We start from the raw sequence: 19,557 nt of genomic DNA on the forward strand, positions 1-19,557 counted from the left end.
AGCAACCCAGAGCAAGAATTAAACACAGAGAGCCAACATTTAGCTTTATACTTTACAAATCTAGAGCAAACTAAGACGATATCATCTTGTTGTTTTGTTGTATTTCCTTCTAGTTCATTCATTTCAGCACTTTGAATCGCCTTGTTGCTGAAAATGTGCTATATAAACAAAATTACCTTACTTTACATTACATTTTTACTAATTCAGGATTCAAAATCTTTCAAAAAACAAAGTCAGAAGCACATATAATCCCATCCCCAAAGTTCAATAAGGATACCGTAACCAAACACTGTTTAAACTTCACCAATGAACAGCTTTTCTGCTCCTGTAATGGCTTCTTGACACTGGATATGGCCTTATGTGAATCATACTGGAAATTAATGTTGCAACACTGAAAATATTGCATAAAATTCCAGCACATTAAAACTCTGCAATGTATATTAAAGAGAAATCTAATATGCGATTAAGTGGGCTGCTGTTTGTTTCAAAGGGTTTCAGTCACAAGTCCAGCCATAAATATATTTATGCTCAGAGGATTCAAAAAGCAAAAAATATCCCACAACTGAGAAATTTAAAGTCCATCGCTGTCAAAGAGAAAGAAATTGACAGGATCCACGAGGCGCTTATGGGAGAACCACAGAAAAACACTGAAACTGCTCAGACCAGCACGTGCCTCGTGACAATTTTCTTCTTCCGCACTCAAATGTTTGCACTGGAGAAAATGAAGGGGAATAAAACATAAAGCGTCAGAGGGCTGAACATTGTTCCAGTTATTCCCTTCCAAAATTAAACTGCCTAGTACAAACTGGGTGTAGAAGAGTCTTATTCCAGCACAACGTCGCCATCTTTATACAAGAAGAAACAAAAAAGAAAAGAAAAAGGCACACGCAGCAGGGCTGTCAGGAGCAATTTCAAGTGTTCAGATGTGATTATGATGCTCAGAGAAGAGGAAGCAAAGGCCAGACAAGCGATATTCATAGAATGCGTAAGAAGGCGAGAGAGAGCCGATCTTCATCCTCATCTGTTTGTCCGTCTGCGAGTGACAGGCCCGATCGCCCCGTCACACCTCTGTGAGCCCACTCTAAACATTACCAGCTCGGCGTCTCACTCGCTTTCTCACCCTCCTCGTCTTTTATCGGCGGCTCCACATTACCACTTGAAGATGATCAAAGTTGCCCAGATAGGTCTGAAATTACTCCACGAGGGCGCAGAAAAGAGCGATGGAGCCTTATTACCTCTCAAGTCGAAAGATTTAATATCAAACTCAACATTTCTCACAAGGCGGGGAATGCCTCTTATCCTTCATTTGTTGGCTGAAGAGCGCTGATGATAGCCCAGGGCCTGAAACTATCAGATTAGTTAACTTTATGACTGCCACGTTTCTTTGCTCTTGCCTAATAGAATCATTCAGCTACATTTGCCTTTCTTGGTCGTGGACGTGAAAAATGCGTTCATTCTGTTGATCCCCAGAGCTTTTTTCTTTGTGACAGATTTCATTTTGGAGATAGAGATACACATATGTGACTGACATGATGAAATTTTGTTTGGTGGATTAAAGGCAACGGGGATGAGAAAATCAGAAACCTCAAAGCATACAAAACTACTGACATAGGAATTACATCAAACCAATAAACTTCCCAGGGATCAGGCATAGATGGTTTTCAAAAGCAGAGGAAAATGTATCTAGAGTTCACAAAGTGTTTGGCACAGGTTTACATTCTTAGAGATGATGTCTAGAACTGTAAAGCGATGCTATCTGAAAACAGACTGTTTTTATTTATTAGGCTAAAATCACAGGTGCATGAATGTTTTATTCCCCTTGTGCCAATGCTACATTAGGTGCTATTTCATAAATGAATAAGACATAGCAGATAGCTTTAGCTCGACAGATGGACCAAACACAAAATCTTAAAGCCGTATTTCTTCCTCCACAAAAAGTAGATTGCATATGGAGGCAGAAACAAGCACGGAAATGACAGTATGCTAAATTGGAAAAGGCTTTTCATTGGGTTTTTAAGATGAAATAAAGCATGACTAAAACCACTATAAAGAGATTTCTATGGAAAACACTGGTTGTTTAATCTGTGTCATTCCTCTCTTGTACCAACAACATAATGACGTATTAAGAGCTTTCATAAAACAGAAAAAAATGACCTGCTTCTTTATTCTTTTCATTTTTTTGTAGATATTCATAAAGAAATAGTCAAACCAAACTTAATAGCTAAAAAACAAACAGCTGAAACTGAATTGTGTAGTGGATATGGTTTTACCTGACTAAGAATAATCTTTGATGATCTTTGTGGAATAATCACAACAATGAAGATCACAGGAGAACGTCGTCATATTGCATGGATTCATCTCAACTCACGATGTTTAAAATTGAACACTTGGGCAACGCTGCTGTCACTGCCAAGGCTTTTCTCATAGATCATCCCCCTTGTGTGTCCAACAGGGTCAACTGACTGCATCTGCTTTGCTACGCAGGGAACAAACGATCCAGTTACATCTGCCTTGCACATTGTTGTTGGTGAGTTTGAGTTACCGAAACCCTGCCAACATGTGTCCTTTAAACCCATGCTCAGATATTCCCATGTCTGCTGTTATCAGTGTTGTGTGGACGCAAACAGAACATTTCTGTGCAATCGCTATATTACCTTTCTTTGCCGACTGCGTCCAAGACTTGGCTCTGTTTTCACAGGCGATTCACAGCCAATGGATGTATGTTCGGTTCACCATAACGGCGTCTTCCTCAAATATTCTGTCTCTTTGCTTGGGTATGGATTCTATGGCGATGTTTTGGCGGACAGTGAGAGGAATCGGTGGCTTGGTCCTGCAAGATACGACCTGTCAGGTATGTCGGCCATTATTTAAATCTTTGTTTAACGCTTTTTTAATTGTTTGGCTTTGTTTAACATCAGCTCACAGTGTGTCGCAGATGTATTCACATCTTTTTAATTTGCTCACATTTTATGACATGATGCCTGCAAAATGGCAATTTTGGTCTCATCTGAGCAGAATACTGATACAAGCTAATCCCAATGTTGGGTGGAGGGACTGGTTAGGCAGGTTTGAGAAAACAACGGTATAGTTAGCTCACCTGGACGTCCGTAGACAGCAGCTTCTCCTCCAGTTGCCCCAACAGCTCACTCCAATGCCTCCCTGGGCAGGTAGCCCACACAAATGTTTTCTGCAAATGTAAAGTTCAGTTTTCTTTAGCGTGAGAACTTTTGGTTTTAGTAAAAGTTTTTTTTTTTTTTTTTAACAAAACTTGTGCAATCTCTCCATGGTCCTGGATTTATATCACACACAGATGAAATTCATCAACCTAAGTTAGGAAGAGCATCATTACAATGGCGTTGCTGCTGCAGGACATTTGAGCACCAGAAAGATGACACTGCCTATTAGACATTCTTTCTAAGTCAAATGCCTTCACAATACAATAGTATTTATACTTTTATTTGTACTTTGTGTTCATTCTGCTGCATCACACCTTCACCTGTTGCTTAATACACCAATAAAGAGCACTTCCTTTCCTTTCATTTTCTGTTTTCTCTCTCTCCTCTGTGATGTTTTTATGTTTCAGAATCCTGCTTGGGTTTGGTTATCTGTTTGCCTTATGTAGAGAACCATGACACACAGCTCAGTAGTGGATATTCATCACAAATTTCTGTGCTTTTTCTATTTTAAAAAAAAAAGATATTTTTGTTTGTAGAACTGCGCATAATTCATGACAGTATAAATGAGCCGTTTAATGTCATGAAACACTAAACGCTGAAACTGCAACTGAACTAGACTGATGTTTGAGTCCTTTTCGATATTTTCCTTAGTGCCTTAGCTGAGAATACTTTTTTGTTGGATTAATAACACCATATAACGTATTCCCCCCTTCCCCTTTTTTTTTAAAGGGTTTAAAACTTTTTTGTCCCACAACCACTACGGCGGGACAGTTTCTTTCCTGCCAGCAGACGACAACGTGGGGCATCCAAGAGACAAGCTGCAGTGTCGATCTGGGTAAATAACATCTGCGGCTTTTCAGGGCTATTTTACAATGTCTTAACTTATCTGACAATATTCAGGCGCAGCAATGTGCTCTAATGGGATACTTTATGTTGTCAGGAAGCTGAATTATTGAGAACTGAAAGCCAGTTTACTCTTGTGTGAAAAGCTTTTGACTTAAGTGCTTTGGTTTTTGATATTCTGGCAGTAGACATTATTTACATTTGCTGTGGGAGGTGAAATCCATTATTCTAACATGACAAGTTATTTCACCATGAAAAGTCATATAAATATGCTCCGGAAGACCTTTTTAGCTGCAGACAAAACAGATACAGTGTACATAGCTAAAAAGAAAAAAAAAAAGTTTACAACTCTCTGAATACATTTGGGTTTAATGAATCATAAGAGCCCGTTATGGCCTCGAATGCGAGTAACAGCCGATGATTTAATGATTGTAAAACAAGGTTGCGCTGGTGTTTCAGGTGCCGCATCTGTCGGCACAAGCCCTCATCAAGAGACGAGCACGATGAGGCGTCGGAGGAGAAAGAAAAGCCAGGTGAAGGTACGAGCTTTGCTTCATCATTTGAAATGTGCTGACTAAATCAGAGGGAGAGGCCTTTTCCTCATTCCTCTGCCTCGTTATCGAGCTCATTTCTCTGTTTTGACACCGCTGCCATTAAAATGAGTTGTAGTTTGAGAATACAGAGGGGAAAAAAACACAAAAAAGATGAGACAATTCCACACTGGCTGTCTTTCTGCATAAAGCTGATTTCATTCAGCTTGGAGATTTGCATTTTTTCGCTTTGTGTTTTTTGAAGGAGATAAAGTACCTGAGCTTGACAGCGTGTAAATAAGAGTCATGATCTGCTAAAATTTCACTTTATTGTCATTTCTTTCCCCCCAACCCCCAACAGAGCGACACAATTTCTAATGAGATTCCTGATTAGGTATTGATGAGAGAATATATTCTGATTATAGTGACAGTGAATAACTCCTCATTGTTCCCTGCTGGAGAGCTCTTCTGCCTAATGATTAGGGACGTAACAAGATCTCGTGGCACAAGATGTTGATATTAAAGTGCTGCGATATTTCTCGTCAGAGTGAAATCTGTCTTGCAAGAAGCCATCTATCTGCTGCCAGGATGTCACTTCGTCTTATGAAGTTTAAGCCCAGTCGATGCGAATATGAGGACATGGCGTGTTAGGAATTGAGAAGGAGGAACAAAACGTCCCCTCTCCTCTGTGTCCTGCAACCTCGGCACAATAAAGTGAAAATAAAGTGAATTTTTTGAGTTTAGGTTCAGTGGACCTACTGTTGTCTGTTTTTAGGATGAAAAGTAGAGAAGAGAAAGCACATGAACGTGTGGGAAGTTTGTCGAGGTGTAAAAGCCCTTTGGGAAAATGTGGAAAAAACTTACCAGTTTTAAATCAGTTTCAGAATTAAAGTAGAAAAAACGGTGACAGGGCAGCAGACAAGAGGATAATGCTAATTATTTGGAAGCAGAGTAAAACAGAGGTTTTGTTTAAATGTACATTCATTTTATTTATGAACACAACAGAGAATATCAATGTATGGAAGATATAAAAACCTGTGCAGGGTGTTTTTTGGCATTGGGATTTCCATAGATTAGACAAACATTTGCCTTTGTTAAATTCAATCTGTTTATTCGCAACAAATACTGTCTCGAGGCACTTTCCAAAAACTTTGTAGCAATCAGCCATGTTATGACATCGGAAAGGAAAACTCCAGCGTCACAGGAAGAAACCTGCAGGAGAACGTGGCTCACTGTGAGCTGCCATGACTGCCTGGGTCCATTGCAACCCATAAGCCCCGTCAAACCTGGATTAGAATATGAAACAAAACCAGAAAAATGTATTGTCTTCTGAAATACATTGCTAAAGTCTCCTCTTGTTTCGTCCTAAGAAGCTTATTATCCTGCATTGTCTTGTTACTCCCCTATTAATGATGTTCCTGCTCACTAGCTTCCCATCTCATTTGGTCTCATTGTGTGTTCCCTGACAGCTCATGTTCAGGTTAGGTTTGGATATCGCCATTTCTTCTCCCTTCATTTCCCCATCTGTCTATGTGCAAACAAACTTTATTATTATCTGCAATTGTCTCAAGCCACTGACACATCAGCACAAACCTCTGGCGGCGTGTGCACCGCAGCATCGTGTGCAGACTTTGTGCTGTCGATTATCTCTCTCTGCGTGTGTGTGTGTGTGTGTGTGTGTGTGTGTGTGTAGCTTCCCTTTCTAATTAGTGTCTTTATGTTAAATTTTAGATTTGTGTTTATCTGAGGCTGCAGCTCCCCACGGCGTGCTGGTGTGTGTTTATATGCCTGGATAAATATGACAGCAAGCATAACCTGTTTGTGTGTGTTTGCGTTTGCTGTGTGACAGACTCCCACTAATCAGGAGAAGAAGAAGAAAAAAAGAAATGTTTCTTTCCCAGGTCTGTCAGGGGGGTTTGCCTCGTGCCGGAGCCACCCTTTGTTTTTGTGGCGTTGTGTTTATTTATTTATTTAGCTCTCTGCTGAGGGAATCTCAGACAACTGCTAAATCAATGAGGCACGACACACTCCCCCTCTGCAAATGAGCTGGCCTCCACATCGAAAGTAAATACTCATTTGGAGGCGTTCTCCTAATGCAGAGCCTACAGTCCACAGTTGTTCCGTTTGGATTTGTTTTTAAAGTGTGGCTTTAATCACCATTTCCCAATTAGAATATTGTTGGGTTTTTTTTTTTATTTCGCCTCTGCGGGCTTGTTATCATCGGCTCGCGTTATCACCTCTGTAAGTTTGTTTTGCAAAACGAGGGGGAAAGGTAATGAATCGTTTTGCTGTCTGAGATCACATAATTTCCCCTCTGAGGTGCTCATAAAACAGTCGAATGCTAATTTGGACACCTGTGATCAGTTTTTAGCGGCTTCCCCCGCCAACTATCACGCCAGTGACAGACAGCGCCATTCCCCCCCGCGGGGCCATGGCGCCTCGGCTCTGATTCACCTTTACTCAAGTAAACAGCGGCTAATCTCCGAGGAACAGAGTCATGACTCGTGAAGCGCAACCATCACGTCTGTCATTTAGGATTTTTGTGGCCACATGTGCATTTATTCATGAGAATCTGAGAGAAGGTTAGCATAATCAGTGTGCTGCTTATCGAGCTCGCGCTAGTCTTTAGATATTGTGAAATCCTACTCGGCTACACTTAATTACAAACAGAAGGGTGTGCATTTACATTTGCGTTTTCCTCCATCATGAGGTTGAAGTTGCTCTGTGCATTGTTGCGACGACATCTGGATCTTAATGGACCTCCATCAGCTTCACTGCTGCTGCGTTTGCATGTTGAAGCTGAAGCCCACAACTCGTAATGCTAGAATAATTCAAACCGTTACCCTAAAAGCCAGAAGAAATCCAGCTTATCCAACCTGTGCAGCTAAAGGATTTTAGCTGTACGGAGAATTTGGTGCAGCGTTGGTCGAATCAGACATTCACTTAAGGTGTAGTGTGCAAAAAACGGGGATTGAAGTTGAAGTTGTGGTCAGCTTTGGTTGATTTAACTTTGAATATGTAAGTAATGGAGGAGTTTCAGTTGGGTTGCCTTTTCTGAAAAGATGGTGAAAACTAGTTTATGCAGCGTACAGGGATAAAAAGTGAACGTGTCCAAAGTTTTCAGTCCAAATTGGAATAAATTAACAAATACAAATCAATATCCATCAGGTCCATTGATGACATCTGTAACAAGACAAAACTCAAGAACTAGAAGCCTACCAGTAGACATTTAAAACAGAAAAAAACTAGAAATTAGAAGAAAAAACTGATAAGAACAGACGGGAGGGGAACCCAGAACCTCATGGTCAAAACTATATTCCGCTACCGATACAGGATGCTAGCGCTCTGGTGATGTTTTTAAGGGCCCACTCATTGTACAACCAAAGCAAGAGCTGCCTTCTCAGCAAAAAGTCGAGTGGTGAGTGCGACTAGAAAAGTGTGAAATGAATTCAAAGCGTTTACACTGCAGCGACATTCACTCGATCACACAGAAATACACACAAATTCATACACCGATATGTAGATTGATAGGCAAGTTGAGGTTATTGCCCAGAGGCAAATCGATATGTGCTAGGATTAAGTTGAAATAGAACCCATCATTTCTTCTGGATTGCTACCCACTGAACCACCGTGGTGTTTTATTACTAGAATAACAAAATCCTGGCTGGAACAAATCTTCTACATAAAGTGGAGCCACAGAGATAAGATGAGGAGTTTCATCTTGACGTAGAGAGCATCTTTCCTTTCAGAAGAAGTGAATTGAAATGGGTTGGGTAGCTAGAATTGCCCATGAGACATTTGAGATTTTGTGGGATCATCCAACTCAGAGGAGGCTCCCAGAATATATATATATGTATATGTATATATATACACACATTCTGGCCCGGGAACGCCTTCAGAACCTGACAAGTGTCAGAGACGCGAGATGTCTGGGTTTCCCCGGTGACCCAGTTTAGGATACGCAAAGATGAAAGCAAAACGAGGGAATTTGTTGAAACATCCTGGCAAATAAACGATTCTTCTTTATCATGAAGTGATCATTAAAAGAAAAGCAAACGCTCACCAAAAAGACACAAAAAACGTCAAAAGGCAATTTCCACAAGACTCAAGGTTCATAGGGATTGAACAGCTCGAAAAAGCGTGTCGCAACGGGAAACTATGCAATTACCAGATTTCACACCTGAATAAGAACGTCTCATTTAGCTTATTTCCAACTAAATGCCACATAAGAAAAACAAGAAAGATACACATGTTGGATTTCAGCTTATGAATGCCAACAGCCTCCAAAGGTTGAATTAGAGGATGTTATCCACAGCCACGAAATGTCAAAGAGATCTGTTTTTCAAATTGATGAATGTCATTTTCTATGAACCTGTTGTAACGACATGGGTTGTGCTGCTGTGTCTTCAGACAGCGACAGAGGCTGGAGTGTCATCCATGGCAAATTCATTGCCATCAACTCTGCCAGCATGAGCTGCGCATGTCCTCGGAGTCCGAAGGGCCTGTCGCCCTCCGCCCACCTCGCCGACGGCACCACGGACCTGATCCTGGTCAGGAAGTGTTCCCGTCTGGACTTCTTCAAGCATCTCCTGCGACACACCAACGACAACGACCAGGTAGCGAGGGCTAAACATGCCAAGCACTTCAGGCTTAATAAAAGTGAATTTAGGGGGAGAAAGGAGCAAAATGTTGTAGGATTTTCCAGGAGAATCTACACCATTCCCAAGTTGGAGTCCAGATGAACTGATGAAGTGTTAAAGTCATGAATGAGCAAGCAGGAGGCAGCGATTTCCCCTCTTGCTGTGCAAGCACCTATTTTTGCTGACTCTGCACAATTTCGCAAACATGCTTCTCTTCAGTTCAAGCGCCTTAGCCCTTGTGCATTCCCATGTGTCATAAATAACCTCCACCCCGATCCAGAAAGGCTGTGGTAATCGCTGCATCAGGGATATGCTGGATGGGAAAACAGGCCGGTGTCAGACTAATGCCCCTCTCAGGACAGCATCGCCAGGGGAAGTCTGCTGATTACTAACTACTACCTTAAGATGTTTAATCTATCTGATCTGCACTGGAAGAAAAGGTCAAACCTTAAATTGTTTATGTTGCTACTTGTGACGTCTTCATCTGTATCTGACCGTAACGTCGTCCACTTTAAGTTCAGACGACTAGTTTACCTTAAAAAAAGATTCTCTATGACAATAAAATTCATTTTCTGCTGCCAGACTCAAATATGTTCACAAATTTTCTCCCCACAAACATGTCCACCATAGCAGTTGGTAGTGAGGCTATTGTTGCATAGAGAAAAGGCCGGTTTGATTTGTTTGACATACAGTTAGGGCCAGAAATATTTGGACAGTAACACAATATTTGTGAGTTGGGCTCTGCATGCCACCGCATTGGATTTGAAATGAAACCTCTACAACAGAATTCAAGTGCAGATTGTAACGTTTAATTTAAAGGGTTGAACAAAAATATGTGATAGAAAATGTAGGAATTGTACACATTTGTTTACAAACACTCCACATTTTAGGAGCTCAAAAGTAATTGGACATATAAACATAACCCAAACAAAAAAGTTTTTTCTCAATATTTTGTTGCGAATCCTTTGGAGGCAATCACTGCCTTAAGTCTGGAACCCATGGACATCACCAAACGCTGGGTTTCCTCCTCCTTAATGCTTTGCCAGGCCTTTACAGCCGCAGCCTTCAGGTCTTGCTTGTTAGTGGGTCTTTCCGTCTGAAGTCTGGATTTGAGCAAGTGAAATGCATGCTCAATTGGGTTAAGATCTGGTGATTGACTTGGCCATTGCAGAATATTCCACCTTTTTGCTCTCATGAACTCCTGGGTAGCTTTGGCTGTATGCTTGGGGTCATTATCCATCTGTACTGTGAAGCGCCGTCTGATCAACTTTGCAGCATTTGGCTGAATCTGGGCTGACAGTATATCCCGGTACACTTCAGAATTCATCCGGCTACTCTTGTCTGCTGTTATGTCATCAATAAACACAAGTGACCCAGTGCCATTGAAAGCCATGCATGCCCATGCCATCACGTTGCCTCCACCATGTTTTACAGAGGATGTGGTGTGCCTTGGATCATGTGCCGTTCCCTTTCTTCTCCAAACTTTTTTCTTCCCATCATTCTGGTACAGGTTGATCTTTGTCTCATCTGTCCATAGAATACTTTTCCAGAACTGGGCTGGCTTCTTGAGGTGTTTTTGGGCAAATTTAACTCTGGCCTGTCTATTTTTGGAATTGATGAATGGTTTGCATCTACATGTGAACCCTTTGTATTTGCTTTCATGGAGTCTTCTCTTTACTGTTGACTTAGAGACAGATACACCTACTTCTCTGAGAGTGTTCTGGACCTCAGTTGATGTTGTGAACGGGTTCTTCTTCACCAAAGAAAGTATGCGGCGATCATCCACCACTGTTGTCTTCCGTGGACGCCCAGGCCTTTTTGAGTTCCCAAGCTCACCAGTCAATTCCTTTTTCCTCAGAATGTACCAGACTGTTGATTTTGCTACTCCAAGCATGTCTGCTATCTCTCTGATGGATTTTTTCCTTTTTTAGCCTCAGGATGTTCTGCTTCACCTCAATTGAGAGCTCCTTTGACCGCATGTTGTCTGGTCACAGCAACAGCTTCCAAATGCAAAACCACACCTGGAAACAACCCCAGACCTTTTAACTACTTACTTGATTACAGGTTAACGAGGGAAAGGCCTTCTGAGTTACTTGCAGCCTTTAGAGTCCATTGTCCAATTACTTTTGGTCCCTTGAAAAAGAGGAGGCTCTGCATTACAGAGCTATGATTCCTAAACCCTTTCTCCGATTTGGATGTGGAAACTCTCATATTGCAGCTGGGAGTGTGCACTTTCAGCCCATATTATATATAAATTGTATTTCTGAACATATTTTTGTCAACAGCTAAAATAACAAAACCTGTGTCACTGTCCAAATATTTCTGGCCCTAACTGTATCTCACGAACCTCAGATAACATTGGCAAGCCATGAACCCTAACTTGCTATGACAGCAATCTCCTTTCCAGCCAGCTGTTTGACTACTTGGCAACTGTTAAAAGATACATTTGAGGTACCAACATTGTATCAGATGAACAAATAGTTCCTAATGGTATGAACTAGGATTAAGTTGAAATAATCCTAGTTTGGGGTCAATATCCTCTTCCCCAAAACGGCAGGCAATGTGTTGAAAAGGGGATTTTAATGCAATGAAAATCTGCGTGGCAGGGCTGTCTCATTTGGTGTGATGTTGTCTGAGTGGTGCTGTTGGTTTGTGCTTCTTTGTGATGACTTCCTGGCTGCTGACCCACAGGGATGTGTCTGGCTGATTGTGGGCGTTGGGCTCCCTTTTCTCCCGATTGCCACTGCAGGCTCGTGTCCTTCCGGTTTGTTGGCGAGTGCGCGTGGCGTTCCTCCATTTTTGAAGCTGTTGGTGCTCTGGCTGAGATGACCTGACTGACCAGGCACCAGTGAATTATTCTCTAACTGGCTCTTCAATGGATCCACAAAGGCAATTCCAGTCACCAGCCAGTTTGTTTTTGTCGCTGAATTATTTCTGTCTTGGGTTTGATCACATTCCACAGTTACAGAAACTCTCTGTGCATGTTGTTCTTCTTCTTTGATATGATTTTTTTTCCTCCTCAGTTGTTCCTTGCAGCAGCACTAATTTGATGTTTTACCTTTTTTAAAAAAATAAAAAAAAACTCTAATGTGATGCAAACAGGAACCCCGGTATCCTGTGTTTTGTGGAAAATCATATACATAATAGTTAGCATATAGATTAGATGCTTTCTTCTGCATGCTGGCACGTCAAAGGATAGCCTTGGCTGCTACCCTGGCAATCAGCTTGCAGCCTTATTTTTCATTTTGTCTCATAAATCCAGCTGTCGAAGCTTTTGGGAATAACAATGATATCGCATTAACTCATCTCATTTTCTTAAGGCTGCAGATTAAAGTGCCTTGGCGTTGGTTTGCCTCTTCCTTAGTTTAAGGCCGCCTTTGCTGCATAACTCGCATCGCAAAAAGGGAGACAAGCAGTCATACAAGCGGGGTGAGTGGGACATTGTATCAAAGCTGAGTTAATATCAGCATCTGAGTCCAACCAAGCAGAAAGAGACTAGACGTGAGCAGCCACTAAGCGTATTCATGGCCTTGTCAGAAAGCTTTTTAGGCCGACCGTCCAGCATGAATGCAAAGCGGCTGCAGTCATAAAGTGGGCTTGATGTGAAATAAATGGCTGTCAGTCTGCTTTGAGGATGAGCGAGGATAAGAAAAGACGAGAGGAGGAGGATGGGGTGGCGGGAAAAGAAGGATGGAACAGAGAAAAAGTGGCACCCCGTGAAGCCGAAGATAGGGCAGCCGAACCTTTCTGCGACAGAGAGAGATGAAAGCGCTTTCTGACAAAATAATTTCTTTTCATCTCTCCTCCTTTTATTCAATTTCCCAAAGTTCACCTAGTGTCCTAATGGACGGCCGTGTTACTCGTCGCCGTTTCTCCTCTGCGTCGCTGACGCTTTTTGCATCAGGTGTTTTTTGCCATTCGCCTCAAATGTTTGACGCTTTAATTGGTGTTAAATTTAATTAGTGTTGTCTTCTCTCTGGTGGTCAGGTCGAGAGCAAATAATTAATGTTGAAACACAGCATCAAGCATTTTAAGCGTCTTGGTAGAAGCCATTGTTGATGCTTAATAATATTATCAATAATATGTTAACTGGGTGTGTTTTTAGCTGCAAGTTGCGATAAACTGTTCTTTCTTTTTTTACCGTTTTATTTACATTTTGCATTTTTAATGCTTTGCTAAGCAGTTTAAAAGAAAATAAATGAACAAAAAAAGACAATAGTAAGTGGAATAATGTATAAATGATGGCCCCAGAGTACTTTAAACAGGGTGCGAAATGTGAATCTGAACCCTTTGTATCATATTTTGAGGTTGTAGAGTTGGAAACGCAAGACAAACAGGTAGGGATGCACGACATCGACTGTCAAATTTAATTTTGGACATCGGCCAATCGGTCAGAAGGCATTGATTTTACCACAACGGCAAATTTGCATCGTTTGAGAGTTGTCATTGTTTTAGAGAGGAAATGTCATGAACAAATGTGATGTTAAACATAATGCAAGCTGAAAGTGTTACATTTTCAACCTCCTTCTTACCGTTTGCATTTTCTTAATAAGATAATGCAGTAGAGAAAGCCATGTAGTTTCAGTAAGTAGGTACAGGGGAAACGAAAGAAATCGGTATCGGTTATCAGTTATCAGTTATCAGTCAAATGAGTTTCAGTACCAAAAATATCGACCAAAAATCCCTAAAAACAAGCAAGACATCAGTTGTGTGATGGTTAGCAGGATAATAAAATAAGAAAGACTCACATGTTTGGAACTGGAATACAATGAACTCAATGGTGATGGAGGTGATGGGATAAGTGCCATGGAAACCAGGACAGTCTAATCGGGTTATGCAGGACAACTGATGGAGCACTGAGGGACAATAAAACACAGAATGAACAAACCAAGTGGGAAATGACAAAGACCATCACTTCCTTTGTGGTATGAAGTTTAACAGATGACAAAACAATCTTTTCCTTCGATGGGAGTCTATCGAAGATCCATCTATGCTTGCACAAGGTCTCCTCAGTTCAATTCACTGCAGACAGTAAGACACAATATTTCAGAGAAACATCTTTCAGTGCATCCATGTTTGGAAGAACGTGAAACAAAATTACAGCTTTGGTTCTTGCTGCTACTCAGAATGTGTTTGCATTCAGAACGATCGCTGAGGTTTAGTCCACCTCAAGCCTTCGGCCTTGAGGATGACCACTGTATCAAGATTACCAAGATTAAACTTACCTGTTCGAAACCTTCTCATCCATCTTCACCTTTTTGTTTCCTAGTTCGACCACTGGTTCGTGGAGGTCCACAGGGTGAGAAAGTTTCGCTTCCAGCCATGGCACCACAACTTCGGTCCTCTGGAAGACGCCAGCGAACATCCAGAGAGTCCGGACCTCAGTCCCACCTCCTCTCTCCAAGAAACCGACGACGACTGCACCGCCGAGAGCAGCTGGAACTGCGACGGGGAAATCCTGCATCACACCGCCATTCAAGTCAGGTGAGACATGAGAGTGATAGTGATTTTGTATCGCATCGTGTGCTATTTTCACATTTTTACATCAGGCGACTAAGAAAACGTGCTGAAATAAGATCCCTCTTACCGATGAAGGTTTTTTATTTTTGACTTTTTTACTCCAAGATAAAATACACCAGTTGATACGCATATTTAAACATTTCTCATTTTCTCACAGAAGGGAACTTCTTGTGCTCCAAATCCCTCCCAGCATAGAAAAGAACCTACAAATGGCTTCGAATAAAACTCGCATTACATTGCAGAAGCGGCATAATGGAAGAAATATTGAAATACTTCCAGAGCTTATACTTATTGCATCACCTCATTCTTATTCACACCTTCCTTCTTGGCATTAAGTTGTAAATTTTGCTTAAATTGCCCAAAAATGTTTAACGTTTCAAAGCCTAAGTAGAAACAGATTACGCTCTGTGCCTGACAGCTCTGCATTCATGGAGCTCTGAAACAAAAAGTCGCAGTTCCAAGTTTCATTTTCCACTTTCAAGTTTTAGTGAAATATCAGAAGAGCTGCTGAGAGTGTTGCAGAAGAGCTGCTGAGAGTGTTGCCAGGAGATGTGGTTAGCACTTTCTGTGATCCCAAGTGAGTGACTTGGAAATACCCACAGCACGGGGGTAACTGCTCGGGAGTTGTGTTCCCGCTGACATCTCGGCTCTCTATGAGGATTAATTGTGATGAAGCCTGGATTTCTGTTTCGTTTCATCACATCCTCAGAGTTTATTGGAAAGAAAACACGGCAAAACTAAAAAAAACTAAAAAAAACAACATATAACAGCAAAAGTGGCACTAGTGCCCACCCTTGATCCCGGTGCGCTCACACTATACGAAACAGAGTCGACATAAAATTCAATGCGTGTACAAAGTGCATTTCATTTCCGCGTGTTTACAACCAAATAGTGATTTTTTTTTTCTTTTCCCTTCTAAGCTGCTATTCTGCTGTTTCTTTAACTTCTCAAACACGTGAAAGCAGCTTCTTTCATCTCCTGGACATCAATCCGACAAACCAGCCGGGGTGACCAGAGGAAACCCAAAGCACACGTTGCTTTGGGTTTACTTTCGACTCACTTCTTCAAATGATTGCCTCTGCAAAGGGTCCAGCTCCTGCAGAGCAGCATCAAGCGTATGTTAGATAACAAGCAATAGATAGTCTTTTTTTTTTTTTTTTTTTGTTAAATGGTGATTCTTTCCTAAACAAAGAAAAGAATCAAAATAATTCAATATATTTGCTTTCGGTGACCTCCGATCATAATCCAGGGTTTCGTTTTTGTTTGTGGGTGAACAAATATAAAATGAAACGTCCTTACTGTCTGTTCTTAGCAGTATCATGTCGCCACAGCCTCTCCCCCGTTCCCTCATGCGCAGTCATTGGCAACAACATGGAATCAGCCCCCCTCATTATTCTGCTCCTGTCTTCACTTCAGCCCCCCCACCCCCTCTCTCTCCCACATAACCCCCAACCATCAGATCTCCTCACAGCTGGAGTGGGTCCACTTGATGCATCATTTATTTCATGCTCCATTGTACTTGTCCAATGATGCACGGCGCTGTAATGTTGCTAATTTAACGGCCCTCCCCGTGTTAAAAGACTACTCCCCTTTAATTAAAGCCGAAGTCCGTCCATTTATTGCCCCTTCCACGTCGCTAATCGCTGCCGGAGTGAGCCAAGCGGAGTGTATTTCGGATAATTAATGGTGATAACCCAGGCGAAACGGGGGAAGTAGAGGGAAGAAGGAAGAGCTTCACCTGTGTGTGGGGTGGGGGGGTGGAGTGAAAAGTAAAGTGCAACAATGATGAGCCAAACTTTAAATCAAGTCTTAAAATACCAGCAAGCTGCTCTCTTGCTTATGATATTCTGGAAATATGATAATACTGTGAAATATTGTCTCATCTGCCTGGATATTGAACTGCTGGCGTATAATCACAGTTATGAGACGGTGGCACAAGTGTTGATGAGACCAAACATTTCAAGCAGGAATTAGACTATAGCATGAGGCATTCTGGGTAAATACAACCTAAATATCTACCCAGAATGCCCTGTTTTGTTGTTGTTGTTGTTGGGGAAGGCGGTTAGACTCTAGCTGGTGTAGCTGGCAGGCTAGCTAGAGTCTAATGCTTTTATTTTTTTTGGTGTGTGTGTGCGCCGCCACCAAAAAGAAGAAATAAAATCTTCATACATTGAAGATTGTTCAGTGTATGATAAAGAAATGTACAAAATGCCTACAAGTTGACGTTTTATCGAAGTTTATTATGACATTAATAGCATCTGTGCTCATCACACCACAATGACTTCCACTTTTTAAATCTGAGCATTAATCTGCACTGCTTTCACATCTGCTGCTCCGACAGTAATGTTGCAGTGAAAGCGCAGCCATTAAGATTATGGTTTGTTGTTCAGTCTAAATGATGCAGTGTGTGTGTGCGTGCGTGCGTGCGTGTGTGTGTTGTACCTTTTGTCCACAGTGTCCAGTGCCAGCTGATCAGGCTGTTTGCTCGGGGAATCGAGGAGCAGCAGGATGCAGAGGTGGCCATGTGACGACATTTGACCAGCGTTTTGTCCTGAAGACAAAGACTGAAACGGAATAAGGGGGTGGGGGGAGAGACTTGAAAGTGTTGATTTCCTGGAGAAGCACGTACAATATCTACATTTCATTTGCACAAGCTGCCTTTCGGTGATGATTACAGTGTTTGCTTTAATGGCTTTGGGCAGGATTGCGTAGAAAATGACGAAACGCGTTGAATTCAAACGGATCACATTGGACAGCCGGATAGTGGGGCACCTCAGAAAGCTTACTTTTTGGAGTGAGCCGGGTGAAATATGGTTGCCTGCACCCTATTAGTTCTGCTTTCACGTACAAAACAAAAAGAAGAAAACACAAGAACAAAGTTAAAGTTCAGAGCAACCCAAACAGACCTGGAGTTTTTCCAGCAGGATGAAACGGAGCTGGACTCCTAGTCGAATATAAAAAATAAAATGAAAATCCTCCTGCAACAACGTGGAGACACAGTCAGGGTGGAACAGCTTTGTGCAGAGAATGAAGATGTCTGTGGATTCAAAAACACTCATTCAAGCAGTCATATCTTTCTCATTGAGGGAGGAAAAAAACGAATGCTGTTCATGTGAAAGCTGATATGAGCCACAGGCACTAATAAAAAGAATTGAATCCCGTGACTTAAACCCTAACAGGACCCTGGTGGCTGCCGGGGCGATAAGGAAAAGTGCTTCCTGAATGACTTGGAGTGTCTTGGCGCTGCTGTGCCGCACCTGTGGCTCCGAGCCGTGCTGCGCTCCTCTCCGGCTCAGAGAACCGCTCGCCGTTTAATCATCACCTGGGAGCAGGCGGTTGCCTGCGTTGTTAATGTCATTACAGGCAATCTACCCCTCTGCTCCCAAATTAGCCTCTCTCAGCTCTTCCACAGTCGCAGGTCAAGCTGGTCTTGAACCGGCGGCAGCAGAGTCAGCAGAAAATAAACGCTGTTACTTTGGCCCGCCGTTCCAGCGATGAAACTTCATGTCGGTCTACGCACGAGTGTTTGAAAAGGCCAAGGGTGTTTTTCCCGCATCCCTGCAGGGTTGTGCTGCGATTGACGAGTGGAAAAGTGCAGATGTCATGAGTTCACGCTTTCCCAATTAAACCCACAGCAGCCATGCTTTCTCGCTGAAGCCAATTAGCCGTCCAGCACCAGGAGACGCAGGCGAACGCACAGCTTTTACTTTCTGATATTTATATAGAAATATTATATTTTCTTATTTACACTTTTCTTCTCAAATCGGTTTCCTTTGAATTCTCTGGACCTCTTTCTATTGATTCAGGATGTCAGTCGATGACCTTCAGCTCGCCGGATGATGTTCCATTACAGCATAAATTGGACAGAAAAGACGAGCTTGAATAAATGGACCCATTCTGTTATTAAACAAAACAAGAAATCTCATATTTCAGTTCTGTGAAATGTCAAATAGGGGATTCTTTGCTTTCAAGACTGTGTGCAGCTGCATTCTCCTTTTTGAATATGCGTAGGTTTTATGCTCCCAGATATACGTTTTGTGCAGCATAACATAAAAGGTTTGTTGTGAAGTGAACCAGCAGCAATCACGTCTCCTGAAAATATATTTTTGTATACGGGTTCTGGCATTTTTCCATATTTGGGAAAACATTTTTTATATAAAAAAATGTTTATATAAACTGTTATGTTCTGTTCCGATATGTGTACCTAAGACTTTGTGTTCAAGATGACAGCAGTCTGACGTCACTAATCACATCTATTATTGTTTGGCAGAAATGTGAAACCATCGAGCTGAAAAGACTGAAAGAAGAAAACTGCTCTATTAGCTTAGCAAACAAACTGAGGGACCATTAATTGGGCGTTTGCTCAACATTTCTCCTTCAATCATGCACCAAAATCAAATAGTAAAGAGGTTGAAGAAAACAAACATTGGTATTCACTCTTCTATCTCCCAATGTTTCTGTTATTTGGCCCCAAACTGACCCCATAAGTCAGACTAATGTAACTTGGCTTCCTAACATAGATTCCAATTTACTTTTCCCTTCTTTGTGCACGTTCACATTCCTGCCATTTTGTTCTATGAAGACATTTGCTAAATGTTGGCCATTCAGTAAAGTAGCTTCTCTGCTGCTTTTTGTTTCTGTGTGCTAAGCTAACATCAGCAGCAGTCTGAGGAAGTGGCTCGAAACAGCGACATTTTAAAAGTCCTCACTCCATCTATAAAAAACCACAAAAATAAAACACTCCAATCTGCAAATGAGGTGAAAGTGGAAACTGATTTCATTTGATTCAAATCCCGAATAAAGTGCTTATGAAATGGGTCTGCAGTCTGAGCTTGATTTTTATTGGAC

At 41.8% G+C, this 19,557-nt stretch overlaps 1 protein-coding gene across 2 annotated transcripts in view; it reads left to right on the forward strand.

Moving 5' to 3' along the window:
* The window catches only part of cerk (ceramide kinase), a 38,336-nt gene extending 18,809 nt beyond the window's left edge, over nucleotides 1–19,527 (forward strand). The window contains exons 7-13 of one of the 2 annotated variants that reach the window (XM_055055607.1): nucleotides 2,453–2,527; nucleotides 2,699–2,851; nucleotides 3,906–4,011; nucleotides 4,479–4,558; nucleotides 8,960–9,165; nucleotides 14,459–14,673; nucleotides 17,165–19,527. In XM_055055607.1, coding sequence (XP_054911582.1) covers nucleotides 2,453–2,527; nucleotides 2,699–2,851; nucleotides 3,906–4,011; nucleotides 4,479–4,558; nucleotides 8,960–9,165; nucleotides 14,459–14,673; nucleotides 17,165–17,237 — 908 coding nt within the window. In that variant the 3' untranslated portion in view covers nucleotides 17,238–19,527. The remainder of the gene's footprint in view (nucleotides 1–2,452; nucleotides 2,528–2,698; nucleotides 2,852–3,905; nucleotides 4,012–4,478; nucleotides 4,559–8,959; nucleotides 9,166–14,458; nucleotides 14,674–17,164) is intronic. The other variant, XM_055055608.1, reaches the window with a different exon arrangement.
* Nucleotides 19,528–19,557: the final 30 nt, after the last annotated feature.

This window comes from Poeciliopsis prolifica, unplaced genomic scaffold, assembly GCF_027474105.1.
Source record: "Poeciliopsis prolifica strain line A6 unplaced genomic scaffold, Auburn_PproV2 SCAFFOLD042, whole genome shotgun sequence".
NCBI classification, from domain to species: Eukaryota; Metazoa; Chordata; class Actinopteri; order Cyprinodontiformes; family Poeciliidae; genus Poeciliopsis; species Poeciliopsis prolifica.